Source organism: Megascapheus bottae, chromosome 30 (assembly GCF_031878675.1).
Source record: "Megascapheus bottae isolate mThoBot1 chromosome 30, mThoBot2.hap1, whole genome shotgun sequence".
Taxonomy (NCBI): domain Eukaryota; kingdom Metazoa; phylum Chordata; class Mammalia; order Rodentia; family Geomyidae; genus Megascapheus; species Megascapheus bottae.
Genome location: NC_143538.1, coordinates 8,473,438 through 8,492,457, shown reverse-complemented (window position 1 = coordinate 8,492,457; position 19,020 = coordinate 8,473,438). Strand labels below are relative to the sequence as shown.

Genomic DNA, 19,020 nt, shown 5'->3' with positions numbered 1-19,020 from the left:
GTGCCAGGATGACCCTCAGTTGTCTGCTTAGGACTGATTGGAATAGCTGGCTGGTGTTTTCCTTAGTTCATGATGGCTTTGGGCACTGAGGTCTTTGAAGACCCTGTGTGTCATCGTCATTATAACTTAAATTTAATACGTTAAAATACCCATTTTTAAATTTCAACCATAACAGTGAGTGCTTTAGTGAATTATTTTTATTTAGGTGTCTTAAAGTTCTTTTTATACATAGAACTTGAGTTGGGGCAAGTATTTTTATCAAAACAATTATTTACTTCTTTTTTTAAAATTTATTAGTGCTGGGGTTTGAATTCAGGGTTTACACTTGCCTAGGCAAGTGCATGCCACTTGAGCCATGCCTCCAGACCTCTTGTTTTAGGGTTTTTTTTTGTTTGTTTGTTTTATTTAGACCTTGCTTTGTGTTTACTGTGCCTGGCTTGTGTAGTTTCAAAGGGGTCTCGCTATCTTTTGATCCAGGCTGGCTTTGAACTGCAATACTACTTTGCTTTCCTAGAAAGTGGATTAGAGGTGTGAACCAGTGTGTCCAGAGAAAACTTTTTTTTGGGGGGGAGTCAATTCTCTTTAGTTTTTATATGGTGGCACTCTGGCTTTTGTCATTTTTATGTGTGTGCCTGACACACACTCATTTACAATCTTTTGGCCCAAAGAATTGCAAGATCACCTGGTAATTAGGTATTCCTTCCTAACATTAAATCTTCAAAAATATTGATTTTAAACTGTTAATATTATAAATCACTCAGTCCATGTACACAAAGACCTCCACCATAGAATCAGGAACTGGGTTCCCTTTTGTTCTACTGTTTGCCAGCAAGAGCTTACTGCCTGACATGCATGAAACCAGCACTGTGGGCTTGGGCTTTAGCTTTAGCAAAATGAAAAGACATTATTGCAGAGCCAACTTGCAAGGAGGCCAGGAACCATGGCTCACATCTGCTTCCTCCAGGAGCAAAACACTGCTTGTTGGTTTAATGACACGAAGGGATGATTGCTTTTCTTCCTGAGGAATGTCATGTGGGATTGTGAGCACATGACATTGACTCTGCTCATGTCCACTCCTGATAAGCTGGTTCCAAACCATAAGACTTAATCATCTACAACATTAATCTACCCTGGCCTTACCTTCATAAAACATCAGTCTTTAAACCTATAAAAAATAGAAGAAATTTTCTAAATTCTGTCTGAAAATTCTTCATGAAGATAGGGTTGAAAATAAGATTTAACTAAAATCTAGTTCTTTTGCTGAAAAATGAGTGATATAAACTTACGTTCTCAAATTATTGCCATATGATGGCTGACATCTCTGAGCAGCTGGTTACTAATGAAGTGTCCACCAGAGTGTGCTAAAGACACTTCTGGAAACAGGGACTGCAGACTTGCCTAGACTTGCCAGCCTTGGTAGGGAGTGTGTGTATGTGTGTGTGTTTAAAAGGGAGTAATTTGATTTCTTGTTTATGAAGTTCTTTTGCTGTGAAATAAATTCTGTACCTTGACAGCTGTGAATGTCTGTAGATTATGTATGTATGTATGTATATTATGTATGTACATGTATGAAGGTATATACATACGGACATGTGTACTTATTTAGTGCAGTGCTGGGAAGAAACACTGACCTCGTTTAGGCTGAGCAAGGTTTCCCATTGAGCCATACCCCAGACCTCTAGACTTATTTATATGGTGAATATTTAACCTTTTATTTCCTAGTTCTCAGTAAATAAGCCAGCTGACAGTATCTTTATTTTCTGAAGTTATCTTTTAGAAATGAAAAGTTGTATCTAATTTTACACAAATATTATTTCTAAAAATTGGAATAACTTGCACGACTGGAGAAAATAATAATTTTCATGGTGTTGGAAAATACAGCAGTATCAATAGAGTAAATACTTAGGATCTTAGCATAGAATATATTGCTTGTGAAATACCATGAGTTAGCTGTGATGATTTATTTTGTGTTGATGCTTTAGAGTAAGGTATGTAAGCAAATTTTGTCTAACTTGATGAAATTCACACTGTGCACTTGTACTGATTCTCTGGCAGTGATACTGGATAATAAATCACTTTTTTCTTCCCTTTCCTCACAGGTACCTCCATTCAAATAACATAGTTGTGATTCCAGAAGGTAAGCACACTGACATTTTTTAGAAGACAACATAATCTAAGCTTGTCTTTCTGAGTACAACAGATTATCTACTTAGCTCTATTTTTGTGGGTGATTAGGGAATTTTCATTATAAAGCACTTTTAATGTACATGCTTCAAGACTAGTTTCAAGAAGTTCAGTTAAGAATTTTGACTCAGTACAGTCCCAGAGAGACAAAGAACACTTGCCATGTGGAAGATAGCTCTGACTTATAAATATACAAGTAATCACACACACATAAGCATTTTGACAAAATGTAAATTAGCTCTAATGGTCAGGTAAATTATTAGATAAAGTGATATGAGGTTAATAACAAAACAAGCTCTTCATTTAATAAATCCAGTAATAAAATTGACTTTATATATCAGGTTTTGTTTGTTTGTGGCAGTGTCCTTGTGTATCCCAGGGTAGCTTCAATCCGAGATCTTCCTGCCGTATCCTCCTTAGCTTTGTGATTCCTTCAGTGTGCCACATAGCTAGCTTACTTCCTGAATTGCCTGTTTAGTCAAACAGTTTTTGTGTTGTCTATCCATTTTCATTTGTTTCTTTTTTTTAAAGTTATTTTATCTTAAGGTAAAAATAGTTGTCATATTTGTAGAACTCCGTCTAACCTGTGTTTTTAGTGTTTGGGGAGCAACAGAGATGGGAATGTAAAGTATTAAAATGTTTCCACTTGGACACCTGCGTGGAAGACTTGGTATCACTCTCAAATCAGACTAATTTCACCTTTCCCTTCTCTTCTCTTTGAAGCTATTGGGTCTCTTGTAAAACTCCAGTGTCTGGATCTTAGTGACAATGCCTTAGAAATTGTTTGCCCAGAAATCGGTCGTCTGAGAGCTTTACGTCATCTTCGGTTAGCTAACAACCAACTGCAATTCCTACCTCCAGGTAATCTTAGCCTACAGTGTACAGCAGTGGGTAGTCTAGCCTAAACTAAACTCTGTTACTTGCTCACTGTATGCTTAGGGAATGGGCTGTGAACATCACTGAACTTGCAAGTATTGGATTGTTTGAAGATGAGAGAAAGTGATATAGATAAAATAGTACTAAGAAAGGGGCACATTTATGTCTAACATAGGGTTATAGATACCTCTATAAGAGCTACTTCAGTTCTCAGTTTACATAAGAGAGCATAGGTGAGCTTTGTGATAGAATTGTCTTAGTAGCCACATATCATTAAGTAACTGGTTTACATCAAATTTGCTTTACTTAGGAATTATGCTAGAATTTAGTAGTGTAGTTTGAATTGAGTCGTACAACTGTGAGTTCTGCCTGCAGACCATGTGAGATCGTTGTATGCTGATAGATAAGACAGTATGAAAACCCTGCACATTCTTTGAATCACCATTAAGCTGCATTTTTGAAAAGGATATGAAGTACCTTCTGCTGTGACATATTCGCAATTTCCACAGTCAGACATCATTCCCCATGTAAATACAGAGGCTGTGTGAATAAAGATAGTGTATATTGGGTATTATAGGAATGTTACTAGGCGAGGGAGCAGAAACAGATATGGGTATCTCAAAGGCTGTTTTTTGTTGTCGTTTTTACTCAAATTCTTTCAGTAATATCAATGTCTCATTCTATCAAAGAGAAGTGTGTGAGTCAAAAATGACCATTTTCTGTCTTAGGTTTTGAGGGGCCCAGGAGAACATTAAATCTGTGCCTGTGAATTCCATAAATGAAAAACTTGCTCTTTTTTTTCCCTTAGGGCCAAGGGTGTGACTCAAATGATAAAGCACTAGCATTCATGAAGCACTAGGTTCACTTTCCCAATAGCGTGGGAAAATAAGTAAATGAAAAACACTTTCTCCAAAGTTTCTTCCAAGTACAGATATTCCCAAGAGAAAGTGTAGTAACTAATTTCTAGACTTTATACACTAGCCTTATTGAACCTATGTTTAATACCACTTATAAAATTCACATCCATATAACAATGACTTTATTTTAAAACTAAGAGTTTAACCTTACATAACAAGTGTCTCATTATTTCTGTGCTTAATATGAAAAATTTTAGTCAGTATAGGATCAGATCTTTGCTTTAGGACTAAAGTATCTGAGCAGGCTCAGCGGTGGGTCCTCATTTTAGCCTCTGTAAGTTTATATTGTCAGAGACCAGAAAGTAAGATTCTTTTTGGAAAGTTACCTATGAAATGTATCAAAGATAATATTTTAAGTTTTTGTATATAGCACTTAAGCAAACTATCAAGCCAAATGCATGGATATAATACTCTATTTGTGAGCTCTTTTTATATGCATAAAATAACATGTAAGCATAAATTCTGACCCATGTGTTTTATCATTCTATATAAAAGCAGTGTGTTGTAGAATTTGGTCATTTCCTTCCACTACATATTCTCTGAGGTTAATGATGTACTTCTAGTATCACTCACTGCCTCCAAATAATTAGTAAAAGATTATGTGTTTCCTGATTGTTTTCATGTCATTTTTTTGTTTCTATCTGACCTGCTACACAATAGGTTTGGGGTATATTTAAAATTTTTGTTTTTCTAGTTTTACTGTTGTCTCTTCAATTTGCTTATGGAGAATAATTCTATAACAACTCTATTTGTTGAATAAGAGCTTTGAGTTGAGCTAAGTAGGCATTATGAATGGCCCCGGGCCTCTTACTTACTTCTAATACTTTGTACCTTTCCTTATGGTGTCATTAGAACTGCTTTAGTTTGAATGGGCAAAGAATAGGGTATAGTTCCCAGACCATTGGCTGTGTTTGGAGACATGCCATGGAGAGAGAAGTATTCTAACAGTAGAAATGTGAGGAACTGTCCTGTTGGAGATATCAGCTAATACCTAACTGGCAGCCCCTGCTCTTTGTATACTTGTTTGTACATTTCCTAAATAAAAGGTACCATTTAGCATGTTTATTTAAGCTTTTAATATTATTTGATATCAACTACTAAAAATTTGGAAGCCTAGATTGATACAGAGTTTTAAAATCGGGGTTTCACATGACTTGTTGTGGAAATGAATATAACTGGAGTCGCCTGCACCTACATTCTTTCACTGAAAATTATTCATCTGAGGTGCAGCCATGCTGGGGCTCCTATCAGTAGTCAGTAGTTCATTCTTTTTTATTACAGAGTACTGTTCCAGCGTGTGAATTTACAATGTGTGTATTTTCCTCTTGAACACAATGGATTTTTTTTTCTAATTTGTGTTCGTATGAATAATGCTAATAAATCATTCTTACAAAAGGCTTTTGGTGAGCATATGTTGTTATTTCTTTTTAATAAATATCCCAGTGAGAAATACTGCTTTGTAGAGTAGGTATGTACTTAATTCATGTTGCTTTTCACAGTTCTGTCCCTTGCCTTCTTCACGTCGTGCTGGTCTACCTGTGTAGGAGGCCTTTGTCCTGGTCCCCAGCCTTCCCTACCTGGAAGCCTGGAGTACAGTGACGACATCTCAGTGGCTTGTTTTCTTGCTCTCATTTTGAATGTAGACTGGTGGGAAGGGGTGTGTGTGTGTGTGTGTGTGTGTGTGTGTGTGTGTGTGTGTGTGTGTGTGTGTGTGTATGGCGGGGGGGGGGGAGGTAGGGAGAGAGAGTAAACGGGGCAGATATGGGATATTATTGGGGGATTGGTTCTGTTCCTTTCTGCATCTGAGGCTCCTCTGGGTTCTACCCTGCTCTGCCTGTCCCCATTCAGCTCTTTCAGGTTGGACTGGCTTCTCTTTAAACCTTGCCGTGGCAGATTCCTTGTTCTCTGTTTCAGTCAGGGATGCGAACAGCTTAAGACTCTTTGCCACTTAAAATGGGCCTGTCACTCTTTGGATTTGGTTTAGCTCTCCTTGTGTGTCCTCCCTCTCTGACAGGTTTTTGAGAACTATGAGTGTGTAGTTTATCCAGCCTGTGTTGCAGTGAGATCTCTTTTAGACTCTCTAACTTTAAATTGGCATTAATTTCCGCTTCCCCCAACTGCCTGCCACAGTTAGCTTGTGGTTCTCCCCTGCCTCCTTTCTGTCTCCTCCTGGGTTGCATATGTCTTAGTGTTCCATTGCATTTCCTCTGTTGGCTTTTTTCCAAGGCTCACAATATGCACCTGTAATACATTACACTTCAAGACCTGTACCGCTTCATATAAATAAGAACCTGACAGTAGTATCTTTCCATTGTCTCTCCTTCCTTTGTGTTATTATATCATACATTTTAGGTGAGGAATATTTTTTCTAGGTATAGAATTCTGGTTTGAGCTGGACACTAGGCACCTTTAATCTAGCTAATCAGGAGACTGAGACCCAGGGGGTCAAAGTTCACAGTCAGCTGAGACAGGAAAGTCCTTGACACTCTACTTCCAGTTAACCAGCAGAATGCCAGCAAGCTGAGCAGGAGGGAGAGACCCTGAATTCAAGCCACATTACCAGTCCACATATACAAAAAAAAGAGTTCTGGCTTGACCAGATTTTGCCTTTTAGTTCTTTTTTTTTTTTTAAAAATATGAGAACTCATTTGTCTTTTGTGCCAGTGATACCCTGTGTCCTGTGCTGTGGCTGTGTTGAGATTTTCCTCCTTGTGTTTGATGCCTTTCATATTGTAGCTTTTCTATGGCATGTTCAATTTAGGATTTTTCAATAACCTTGGGGTTTTCTTGTTTTACAAGCTAGAAGATTTCTGTTATTTCCTAAAATATTTTCTGCTCCACATTTTTTTTTTGCCTTGAACTCTGTTACACATTATGCCATTTGTTGTTATTCTGCAGGTCACCAGAATTTCACTTGTTTTTGTGAAATACTTTTCTTTTTTGGTGGGGTGGTAGTATCTGTTGACCCATCTGCAGTTCCACTACTGCTTTGTGCTACCCAGTAAGCTAATCCTGGACAGTCAAGTTTTCTTGACCGATCTTGTGACCATCAGTTCTCTGTGAATTCCCAGGAGATGAAGGTCGTGGTAACAAGTCAACAACAAAAAGTAACTGAGAAGCCAGAAAAAGAGGTTGCTTACATCTGGCATATAAATCAGCCTGGTTATTTTTTTTGAATGCTTTTATCCTTGAAAAGTTGTTTTATATACCAAAAAAGGAAGGATTTTTAGCCCAAATTAAAAACATGAACGAATTGTACTTTAATGGCTAAAACACAGAGACGTGTCCTGTGTCTCACCAACAGAATTGTTCCTAAAACTCAGACTTCACATTTATTCCTTAAAATACATTTTTTTCCCCTCCAGTTAGGCCTGTTGTTTTCCAGGGCTGAACTTTAGCACCTCTTCTTGGGCCTGTCACACGCCCCCTAAGGCTCTGAATCTCTGCCTAGGGGTCTAACATGAAGGCAGGAGGAGGGACCAGATCAGTGTTTCCTCAAGAGGCCACAGAAAGAACTAGAGCCTGGACCCTCTGAGCAGCTTGCTTGCCACCCTATTTCTGGAGACTGATTATGATGTAGGCCGATGGGTTGTGGCTCGATCTATAGTAATGTGTCGGAATTGCCTGTGCCACTCCGTAGTTACAGATTTGGCCAAGGTGTGCTACCATGCTACCATGGTGCTCCCTCTGTCGTGGTTTCTAGGTGTGGTAGGTGGCCTAGAAACTGGGATCAACCCTGGCTTCACATCTCCTTGTGCTTGATCCTCGGTGTTTAGCACAGACTCCAAAACATCATGCACCTCTCCTTAGACAGATGCCGCAGTAATTCCAAGAGATTTTTTCCCTTCTGGGAGACTAAGCTTTTCACTGGTTACCCATTGATGTTGGTGACATCACTTCTGTCTGTGGGAAAACATCGAAGAATGTGTGCGTGGCAGAGCACCCCTCTACAATCTCCATGCTACATGTGTGTGGCTAAAACTATATATGACTTTGTCTACTGTAGCATTATCTATAAGACCTGAAAAATGTACTTCCTTCCACTTAATGAAAAACTATGTCTTGAATCAGAACGTACTATGACTCTGTTGTGTGCTGGAAAAAATGCTAGGAGGGAGAACAAAGTCTGGATTTAGGTTTCAAGCGGTAATTTATTGCCTAATGCTTTAAGCTATATACTCTCAAAGAAGAGACCAGACAGAGATGAAGAACTGAGTGTGTTAGTACAGGTAGCCACTACCTCATTATGGTGCTAAGGAATTAGAGATACCCTTGTCGTTGGTTTGTTGGGATATTGGGGTCCCTGGTCCTTACACATGCTAGGCAAGTGTTCTTCCAGGTGTTCTACCAGCCAAAGAATAACATCTACTGACCTTCCTTAGCTTGCTAGAAGGACTTCTGAATACATTGTCTACGAGAGCCTGAGCTAATGTTTAGAGCTTGCTCTTAACAGAGACTGGAAATGTGGCTTAGTGGCAGAGTGCCTGCCTAGCATGCATGAGGCCCTGGGTTCGATTCCTTATTTCCACATAAAACAAACAAAGAACTTGTTCTTTTTATGACATTAACATGCATAAAATTTGTTCTACTTAAGTACTTCATTAACAAAGTAATACACCTTGATAACTCTCCAGTAGCACACATTCTATTTCAGTGTGTATGTAAATTCAAATTCTAGAGTAAATACAATAGATATCTCTCAGAAAAATATTTTTACTACATATTACTACTCATTGTACAGTCTGCTTATAAATGGAGCTAAGCCTTTTAAATTACAGTAGTAGTAGTAGTAGTGGCAGTACAGGGGTTTGAACTCAAGACCTTAGGTTTGCTAGACAGGCACATTCCCACTTGAGTGGGACAAAAGTTTCCTTCACAGTTCATTTTTTCCAAGACCTTACAAGAATCAGACAAGAATCAGACACACTTATGTTACTAGTACTTGAGATAATGCATTTGTTAACTCAAGTTTTGGGGGAGAAAAGCAATTTTCAATACATAGAAATTCTATTATTCTGTTTATATTATAGCTTCACTTCACTGATATTGCCTTGATTTCCCTATCTTGTTTGGTGATAAGAGCAGAAAGTTATACATTCGCATCAAATTATATAATTGTGAAAAAAATTAACTGGCACAGTATAATAGGTAAAGTGCCCAACATGTCTTTAGAATAACACCACCAGGAGTGGTGGTTCACAAATGCAACTATTTAGGAAACTGAAATTGAGTGGATAGAGGTTCAGGGGCAGCCCAGGCAAAAAATTCATGAGTCTTTTATTTCAACCAATTAAGAAGTAAAAGCTCTTATGTTTGCATGTGCCATCCTGGTTTCTCAAGAAGTGTAAATAGGACCGAAGTCAAGGCAAGCCAGACAAAAAGCAAGACCTTCTTTGGAAAGTAACAAGAGCCAACAAATAAATTTGGGGTATGGCTCAAACCCCTGCTACTGCCAAAAAGAAAAAGAATAAATAAGGACTTAAACTTATAAAACATTTAAACATTTTTCATTTGCTATTTGAATGTGATCTTTGTCATCTGTAAATTGTTTAAACTTATTACAAATTTTCATTCAAATCAAATTATTCTGTGAGTAATTTTAGACATAATGGTTGGTCTAGTGAGTGAAAAGTTTTACAATTTGTTGTAACCCCAAGGGGTTGTCCCAATGAGAAGAAATTAAAGAACTATGGTTTCTCATTGTCCACTAATGCCCCTGAACACAGTGGGCATTTCAATTCTGTTTCATTTTATTAATCCTTTTTGTTGTTCTTTTTTTAAATCACTATTTTAAGCAGATGCTGATACATTTTAAGGAGTTCTACTTTTTACTATGCATTTCTTTGTAGATAGTGAGCAAATTTGAACTCAAACCTGAGACTGCAAATGAGGTTTCCAGACATGAAGGCCCTCATATGCCAATATAACAAGTAGTAGTTGGTAGTTTGTCTTCTCTGTTTCTTAGGTGAATGTGCTGACACCCTGCTCCTGACACACTGGGAGAGTTTAGTCTGGCAGGTTGCTGCAGTCTGGATCCATAGGTCTCCCACAGAGGCCCATCTGCATTGTTGGGATGTGGCAGATGTGGTAGCCAGTGGGTCCTTGTTGAAGGGAGTGGGTCATTGGGGACTTACCTTTGAAGGGCCCCTTCCTGGCGCTTCCTCTCTGCTTCCTAGCCACCATGAGGTGAGCAGCTCTGCTCCATGCTCCATTACCTGTTTCCCATTGTTGTCTTCTGCCTCACTTCGGCCAGACACAACAAATCGCTGGGTGGTGGCCTGAAACCTCAGTGAATCTTTCCTACTTAAGTTGGCTTTCTCAGGTCCTTTGTCTCAAGAATGGAAAACTGATGGCACACAGATCTGGTTTGGTATCTTTTTTTCCTTTTTAAACTTCAAAAAATTTGACATTCATTACTTCAGCTTGAATTTCTAAACCACTACTAGTATCATGGTATTTATTTTTAAAGGAACATCAATTTTATGGATGTTATATTACATATATATGTAGGTTCTAACCAAATACAAATTCATTTTCCTTAAATGAAATGGCATTTACTATGATTTCATAGTCTTTGTCATAAATCGAAGTTTACTGATAAAAATGGCTGAAAAGGGGGCCGGGAGTTTGGCCTAGTGGTAGAGTGCTTGCCTAGCATGCACGAAGACATGGGTTCGATTCCTTGGTACCACATACTTAGAAAAAGCAGGAAGTGATGCCGAGGCTCAAGTGGTAGAGCTCTAGCCTTGAGAAAAATCCAAGGACAGTGCTCAGGCCCTGAGCTTAAGCCCAGGACCGGCAAAAAAAAAAAGGCTGAAAAGAAGGGGTAGCAATGATTGTTAACTAATACACCTTCTATCTGGTGAATATAATGTAACCCTTCTATTAATTACAATAAAAATATTTTTAAATGGCTGAAAAACACATATGAATGTTTAAACTACTAATTACATAAACCATTCATATAAAAATGAAGATCTCATAGCATATGTTTATTTAATGTTTGATTTCATACAACCAAAATAAATAGTACCTTGAAATTTATGACTAACAAAATGTTTATAAGAAAATACTCAAATATTTCTGGAATGAAAACCTTCCCCTGCATTGTCAGGATTCAAGCACTGACTTTTGACAAGGTATGAGGGTGTGTTTAGAATACTATAGGAAACATTCATTAGAACACTATCTTTTTAAAAACCTTATGATGTGCTGATTAGAGACCAGTAAGAAAATCATACATATTCCCTCTATACTTTTTTATTTGTGGGGGGCAGTGGAGGGGTGTTCATCCTAGTGCTTGAATTTGGGTCCTGGGCTCTGTCCCTTATCTTTTGCTCAAGGATGGCACTCTAGTACTGAACCTGTACCTTCACCTTAGATTTTTGGTGCTTAATTGGAGATAAGAGAATCACACTTTTCTCCTGAACTAGCTTTGAACCTCAATTCTGAGATCTCAGCCTCCCCTGTATATTTCTGTGTCTTAAGCAAGGTGACTGTTTAATTGAAATCCCTCATTATGTGTCTCTACTCAAGTCTCCTTGAATGCCCTACTCAGTTTCTCTAAACTGAGCAGAGTGGTAGTTTATCTTTGTAAAGATTGTGGTAACTGCACATTTTTCCTTTGTTTGCCCGGAAAAGCATGGCTGTTTCTCAGTGTCAGCCGTTGTCACACTGAGCCTTGAGTGTGGTAGGTAATTTCTTTTCAGCATCGTGATTAAGGCTATTCCAAAGAGTAATGCTAAACATTGGAATCTCTCCCTTTTCTCTTCATTTAATTATTTCTTAGTATTGCTCCTTATTAGGCCAAATTACTTTAGTATGTCTAATTAAAAATTAAATATCTTATAATGATCTGGCTTTTAAGGAGACTCGCAGAGTAATGATGCCTAGCTTTTTCAGTTTGTTATTGGCCTAGACTTTGCCGGCTTCAGTTTCCTAATTTAGTAACAGAAATAAAATCGTGCACGACCCGGCAGGTTTGGTATGCCGGCGCCCAGCCAGGAAGCATGGGTTTCTTAAGTAAATGGACCGATGGGGATTAGAGTGAAACACAGATTACGTTACTTGAGCTTTGCTCTTCACTGATCCCTAACTATTTAAAGGACCTGGGCTAAGCTGCACTGTCTGAATAAAGTCGGTCTTGTTCAAGCATAGCATACACACAAAATAATGTATGTTTTCCTTTTTTCAGAATTAAAAATCACCTTTCATATTGTGGTTCTAATTTCTTTTGTAAGCTTTAAACTGTATTTTCTCTTGATAAATAGTATATGGAAATAAGTTGTGGATTTTATTTAATGATCTGTATGTATCTGTAATATCTTGATAATAATACACATGGATAAAGTGCTTCCAGGAAAGGAAATGAAAGAAAATAGCCTGACTTTACTCAACGGCTCTGGCACCACCAGCCGCGTGTCTAGTTACTGGTGTCCCTTGACTGACTTGTCCCGTGTCACTAACACTTGGGTCTATACAGGGGTTTACTTTCCCCCTTTCTGAGTGTGTGAGCCTTACCATGCCCCATCAGGCCTCACTTTCTTTCTCACTGTCATGGCTTGTCTGGAACTCATATACTCTTCTTGAGGCTTATTTCCTCTCATTTTAGAGAAGAACCCTAAACACTGAGGACTAGCTTGCTTGTTCTTCAAACCATCATTTGCTTCTGATCTCTGCCTTTCAGTGTCAGAAGCTGGACAACTAACTGTCCAACTTGGTGAATTTTGTCTGTCGGTACAACTAAAGGCAGATCATCCAAAGTACATTTTCATTGAGCAAGAATGCATTCCATCCTGCATGACAATTTTGGACATATAGGCATGAACTATTAATCTCAATACTTGGGATTGTGGAGGGTCTGGATACTGTGTATCCATGATTGGTTACACTGTGTGACAAGTTGATTTAATGTATGTTTGCTTAAGCAGTAGGTTACCATACACTAACATTCATGTGTGAAGATGCCTTGTATCTAGAATGCAATTAGAAGTTTTAAGTTGTTAGTGAATTTTTGGAGTTGTAGCACTATCATCTCGGTCAGTCTCCACTTCCTCTCCAAGACAGATAGATTCCAAACTGTTTTCTGTCTCCTATTTTCCTTCTAGAGATTTCACATATGTGGACTCACCTAATTTGTAGCATTTTGTGTATCAGTGAACACAGAGAAAGCATTAACAGTGACTTGAACGATGTCATTTCAAACCAGGATGGCCTTGCTCTCCTTTAGTTTTGTGAGTTCTGATTAGACCTCTCCTTGTGAAGGCTTTCTGTTGTAGAAGGCACTTGTGTAGGAACAATGGAAGTCTTAGTTTCAGGGAAGGATATGAAGGGAATTGTGTCCACGGGATGTTCAAGTGTTGTTCCTGGGCCATAGACACTGAATGCCTGCTTGCCTGCAGGGAACAAGAAAGCTGTTGATGGAATAAGACCCCATCATCTTGTCTACAAAGCAGATTTGAGCCAAGACAAAACACAAATAAAATTAAACTACGTGCAAAGTGGTGTTGAAAGGACCATGGCTGAAATCAGAGAACTTGTTTAAAAGTGACAGAAGTAAGTCACAGTGATGACCTAGGAAAGTCACAATGACTGTGACTGCAGAATTTCATTAAATGTAGTGTCCCATTTTCGTCATCAGTTAGAGCCCCAAACAACTGTTTTATCCTTTTCCTACATGCAAGGAAAAGTGAACCAAACAACTGGATGGCTGGGCAGATCCCGTGGAACATACAGGGAAAGTGGGCCTTGAGCATTTCCTAGACCCTCTCTGCTGTACTGTGCACACAGTATGTCCTAGCCATGCAAATGGGAACCACAGTTAAATGCTTTCCTGTCTGGATAACTCTTTGGTATGTGAACGTGGCTCATCATAATCACTGTAGCATGTTATTTTTCCTGAACTCAAAGGACCACTGATTCAATATTGAAATGTACGTGAACACAGCGGGGTAGGTGCTCCTCAGTGGAAGTGGTGTTCTAGCTCTGCAGCAGCGATCATTATAATAATATTGCAACTCTGGCTACAAGAATAATGGTTTCGACAAATTAGCAGAAAAGTTACATTTGAGAGTCATTTTAGTTATTTTTTAAACCTTTTTTGAGTGCTGTTTCGATCAAATTTCTTATGTATTACTAAATTGCCAGTTTGAATAATTGGGTGAATATCACATAAAGTTAACTCCACAAAAAATGGTAATAGTTTTGGAAATTGTATTTGCCTTTCTGAAGAAGAAGTCACCATGCAGGTGGAACTGTTTGCTCTTCCTTATGTACTTATAGCTTTTCATTCTGCTGTTCAGCTCCATTTTATTATTGAGAAGCATTAGAAAGCTTTGTTAATACAATATACAACAAAAGATTTATAGAACACAATGAGATTCTCAAGGCTAGTATGATTGAATGGCCTGCAGGAAAGCACTAGTCCTCTATGGTATTTCTGCAGAGGTTAGGAATAAATAGAACTTTAAAGGGTTACATTTGTATCATCTGTTCTCATTAGAAGCACAATACAATTTTCTGTGATACTTGTATTTGGCAGGAGAGATATAAACTTTGAAATTTCGTTTTTATTTTGTAATGTCGGGACCCCTGAGAAGTATGAGTTTACATGAAAGCACTGTATTTATACACTTCATAAATGTTTTCTGTTGAATTGTGTTTCAGTTAACTGAAATATCAAATCCAAAATCTTACAATTTTAATGACAAACTTCTGTATAGATCCCCCACCCCCAGTAATGGGGCTCAGCTTGACCTAGGAGCCTGGGCACTATCCCTTAGTTGTTGTTTGCTTGTTTGTTTTTATTTTTGCCCCAGGCTGATGCTGTACTACTTGAGCATGCTTTCATTAATGGCTTTTTGGTGGTTAATTAGAAACAAGAGTCTCACAGACTTTTCCTGCCTGAACTGACTTTGAACTGTGATCCTCAGATCTCAACCTCCTAAGTAGCGAAACAAAACAAACCCTGAAAGTAGACCAGCTGCCTAAGAAACATAATACCTTTGAGTTCAGTCCCTAGTATTATAGAAAGGCAATCATGTAATGTGGTGAACTGAAAGAAATACTTATTTTTCTGCCATGTATAATCATAGATACATTTCTTATTTTCACATCATTAACCTCTTGATGGAGGTATTATTCTATCCTTCATCCTTCTTTCTTTCTCTCTAACAGATACATTTTGTTTGTTTACAGCAAGCCAGTGATCTAACTAATTAATCACAGTTGCACATGCAACAGTAAGTAACGGGGTAATGATTTGAACACATAGAACCAAGTATTTGCTTTCCACAGCCCCATCCAGAGAAAGCACAGTACTACAGAGAAGGAGACTATTACAGAGAATGAAATTTGGCATTGAAATAATTGTCTTTTCTTTCTTTGTATGTTCTCCTTCACCCAGAGTGCTATGGAACTTAAATTAGAGCTGTTAGTTCGTGGTACCGGAAAACGCCAGAGCTTGAAAATAGCAAGCCATGTTATTGACACTCTGTGGTCAGTGGCTAACTGGGGAGGGGGTGGCTGCCTGCCCATTCCATTTAAATTCTGGGTTAAGTCAGTGTGCATCCTCACAGAGTGATGATTTTAAAGGAGACTTGCTGGGTTTTCTTCAAAATTCTTAGTGTTATTTAACTCTACTATAAGTAGTTCTTATAGGTCAATAGCGAAATCATTTTCAGGATACTCTGTAAGTAACTGAAAAGTTTTAGGGTATTGTGTATTTGTGTGTTTAGTAGAGAGGTAAACAGTGCTCATACTGTTAAGTTGGTATTATTCCTGGGACTTGAAGGAAATGAAATGTGCAAAGTGATGCCTGCTTCCTGGGAAGAGGAGGAGGAGTGAGGACATGTGGGAATCAGAAGACCCAGATGGAAAAAGTAGGATTCTCACTAGGCTCTTAAAGGAATGTGGTATATGAACTGTGGCAGTAATATTCCATTCATTTCAAGGTGACATAGCAAGGAAGATGTTGGAAGATGTCATTAACGTTAGATTCATTGGTGATAAAACTAAGCAAAAGCACTTACTTAAAAGAAAAAAATTCTGGAAAGATATTTCAGAAAGGAAACATCTTCATTAGAAAAGAAAACATTTGAGAAGCTTCATTAAATGTACCAACTATTGTGCTCAGTTACAATGTCTGGTTCATCAGTGTATGGAATTTTTTCAAGTTTTAGTTTGGTAAACACTGCATTGTTTTTGGCATTCTGGAAGAATCTGATTTTCAAAGATAATTCTCGTTACTGTTTTTGTTAGCAAACATACAGAAACATTATTCCCAGTGTATTTTCATGTAACCCACGCTACAATCAAAACACATAAAAGGATTCCACAGTCCTCAGGACCCTCTATACTGCTGAAGCCTTTGACCCTTTAGGCCCTGCCATCCGTCATGTTCATTCCCCGTCTCTAGAAGAGTACACATAGAATGTACTCTTTGAACCTGGCTTCTTTCACCTAGCAAAATGAATTTGAGATCTGACCATGTTCTATGTATCTGTAATTCATTATTGAGAAGTAGTTCCGCAGATGGACGCGCTAAAGTTTAACCATTCACAGCTGAAGAAATGTTACTCTTTTTCAACATTGTTGTGGTTATGCTAGATCTTTTGCATTTAAGCTGAAAATGTAAAATCGGCCTGTGTATATGTATATGTGTATGCATACACACAGGCTATCACATTATATACATTTATGTAACATGAGTACAACATATATTAGTCTTTAGATATTTTTCTAATATTGACAAGTGTGTGCTAAGTTTATGATTTACTGCTCAGCCTCCCCAGTTCTGAACAAAATACACATTTGAATATCGGTAGATAGGGTTAGGTATATAGCCTTTGTCTCTGGGAGTTGAAGTTTGTTTATTATTTGTTTTGTTGTTGTTGGAGACAGATTTTTTATATAGTCCAGTCTGGCCTCAAACTCACTACCATAAGCCAGACTCGTCTAGAACTCCTGACCCTCTGCCTTCTGAGTGCTTCTGTTCTATCTGAACATCTAGGAGTCATTTCACTTTTTGGCTCCGTTAATACATAATTCTACCTAGCAAAGCCTGTTTTCATATCTATATTTCATAAAATAAAAGTGTCTGATATTAGCTGGGTGCCAGCGGCTTCTGCTTGTAACCCTTGGTGTTCTTAGAGGCTGAGATCTTGAGGATTATAGTTTGAAGCCAACTTTGGGATACGAGGGCAGGAGTGGGCAGGGGTGTGGGGGGAATGTGAATCTCGTCCAGTGATAGAGCATTGAAAGCCTTAGCCTGAGAAGAAGGTTTCAGGAAGAAGTAGATTTGCCCTGCCCTGGGCTTACATAAAGCCTTGGGTGGAATATGATATCTTAAGACAGAGTTAATGCCCTTTCTCCTAAAATGGTGGTTTTTCCCTGGGAAGAACTCACCATGGAACAACCTACAAGATAAAGCTGATGAAGGAATGTTGGAGTGAGGGGAGCATTTTACCTGGGCAGAAATCTTTATCAGATGGGTTGTTCTCTTCAAATTAGGCATGCACCTGGCCAGCAGCAGAACATGTTACCCAATAACAGCTATTTAGGATAAACTTCACGGTGGCAGAATTTTCCAGAAGACAACCTGAATCTTAGTTCAGCAATTTTCCCATTTAGTTCATATAAATAATTTGTTCTTTCTTACAAATCTCCCATTACCTAATTGGATAGAAGGCAGGTCACATAGAAGAGGCTTAGTTCCCTTAAAAGAACAGCAGTTATTTTCTCCCAGTAGTCAATGTTGGTCCATCAGTAAGAGATTCTGGATCCAGTTCAGCCCTATGTCTCCCCCTATCCTTCTTCACTTAAGAAACAATAGCAGGCTGAGTTCGACACCTACCTAGGCTGGATTATGTGTACCCTAGCCTTAACTCTGCTCCAGCATTTATGTTGACAGAAAACAATCCCAGCTATTTTTATGATTTGATTTTGTTGAACTTTCACAGTATCGATTCGTTTCATTCTATTTCGGTTTGTTTGAATTCATCAGAAGACAATTTATCTTAATTTTGGTTTTGGTTGTAGAGGTTGGCGATTTGAAGGAGCTGCAGACACTAGACATTTCTACCAATCGTTTGCTAACTTTACCCGAGAGGCTTCACCTGTGCCTTTCTCTGCAGTACCTGACTGTGGACCGCAATCAGCTATGGTGTGTGCCGCGCCAGCTCTGCCAGCTGCCCAGCCTCAACGAGCTGTCCATGGCTGGAAACCGGCTTGCATTTTTGCCACTTGGTAAGTGACCTCAGTCGTGTGGTGAAGTTGAACAGCCAAAGCATGAGCTGGGAAATGTTCCATGGATTAGGACGTATCAATTTGCTCCTTTGTGTGTTCGAAGATTCCTCTCTGAAGTCAGTTTTGCTGTGAACAGAGCAGCTTTCCCAGATATGTGAAATTTACTTCCATTTGGTATTTCATCATTCAGAAAGGAAAGCAGTGCTAGCATACTTCTCAAAAGGACAAAATACATCCAATATACTTTAGAAGGGAATTCAAGTGTGTGTGTGAGTCGGACACCAGTGACTCATGCCTGTAAATCCAAACTACTCAAGAGGCTGAGATCTGAGGATCATGCTTCAAAGCCACCCTGGGGAGGAGAGTTGACTTTTTCTCTCCCAAATCCACAAAGTCCAAAAATGGAGGTATGGTTCAACCTTACGTGAAAAAGCTAAAAAAGTGTCCTAGCTTTGAGGTTCAGCCCCAGGACTAGCATAAACAAACAATATATGTCTGTATGTGTGAATATCTCAGAGGACACTGAGCCATATGGAAGAATAGAATATATACTACAAATATATCTATTTAGAAGTGGAGCTCTACTTAAGAAAATAGACATTGTATATCATTTATAATCAATATGGTCAGATAACCTGACTCTAAAGTCTTGGATGAACTACCTGCTAAACTAGATAGGTCACCTTGGCTAATAGATGTCATTATTTACTGTAGATGACTGCTTTGACCTAATGTATGTCAAAGTACACAGGCCTTTAATAAAATAGTTTGTTTATTTCGCATAGACTGGCACTGAATT

General features: G+C 38.5%; 1 protein-coding gene across 2 annotated transcripts in view; it reads left to right on the top strand.

Moving 5' to 3' along the window:
• Positions 1-19,020, top strand: part of Lrrc28 (leucine rich repeat containing 28) — a 53,591-nt gene that overhangs the window by 9,831 nt on the left and 24,740 nt on the right. The window contains exons 4-6 of one of the 2 annotated variants that reach the window (XM_090321375.1): positions 2,100-2,137; positions 2,908-3,045; positions 18,015-18,221. In XM_090321375.1, coding sequence (XP_090177501.1) covers positions 2,100-2,137; positions 2,908-3,045; positions 18,015-18,221 — 383 coding nt within the window. The remainder of the gene's footprint in view (positions 1-2,099; positions 2,138-2,907; positions 3,046-18,014; positions 18,222-19,020) is intronic. The other variant, XM_090321376.1, reaches the window with a different exon arrangement.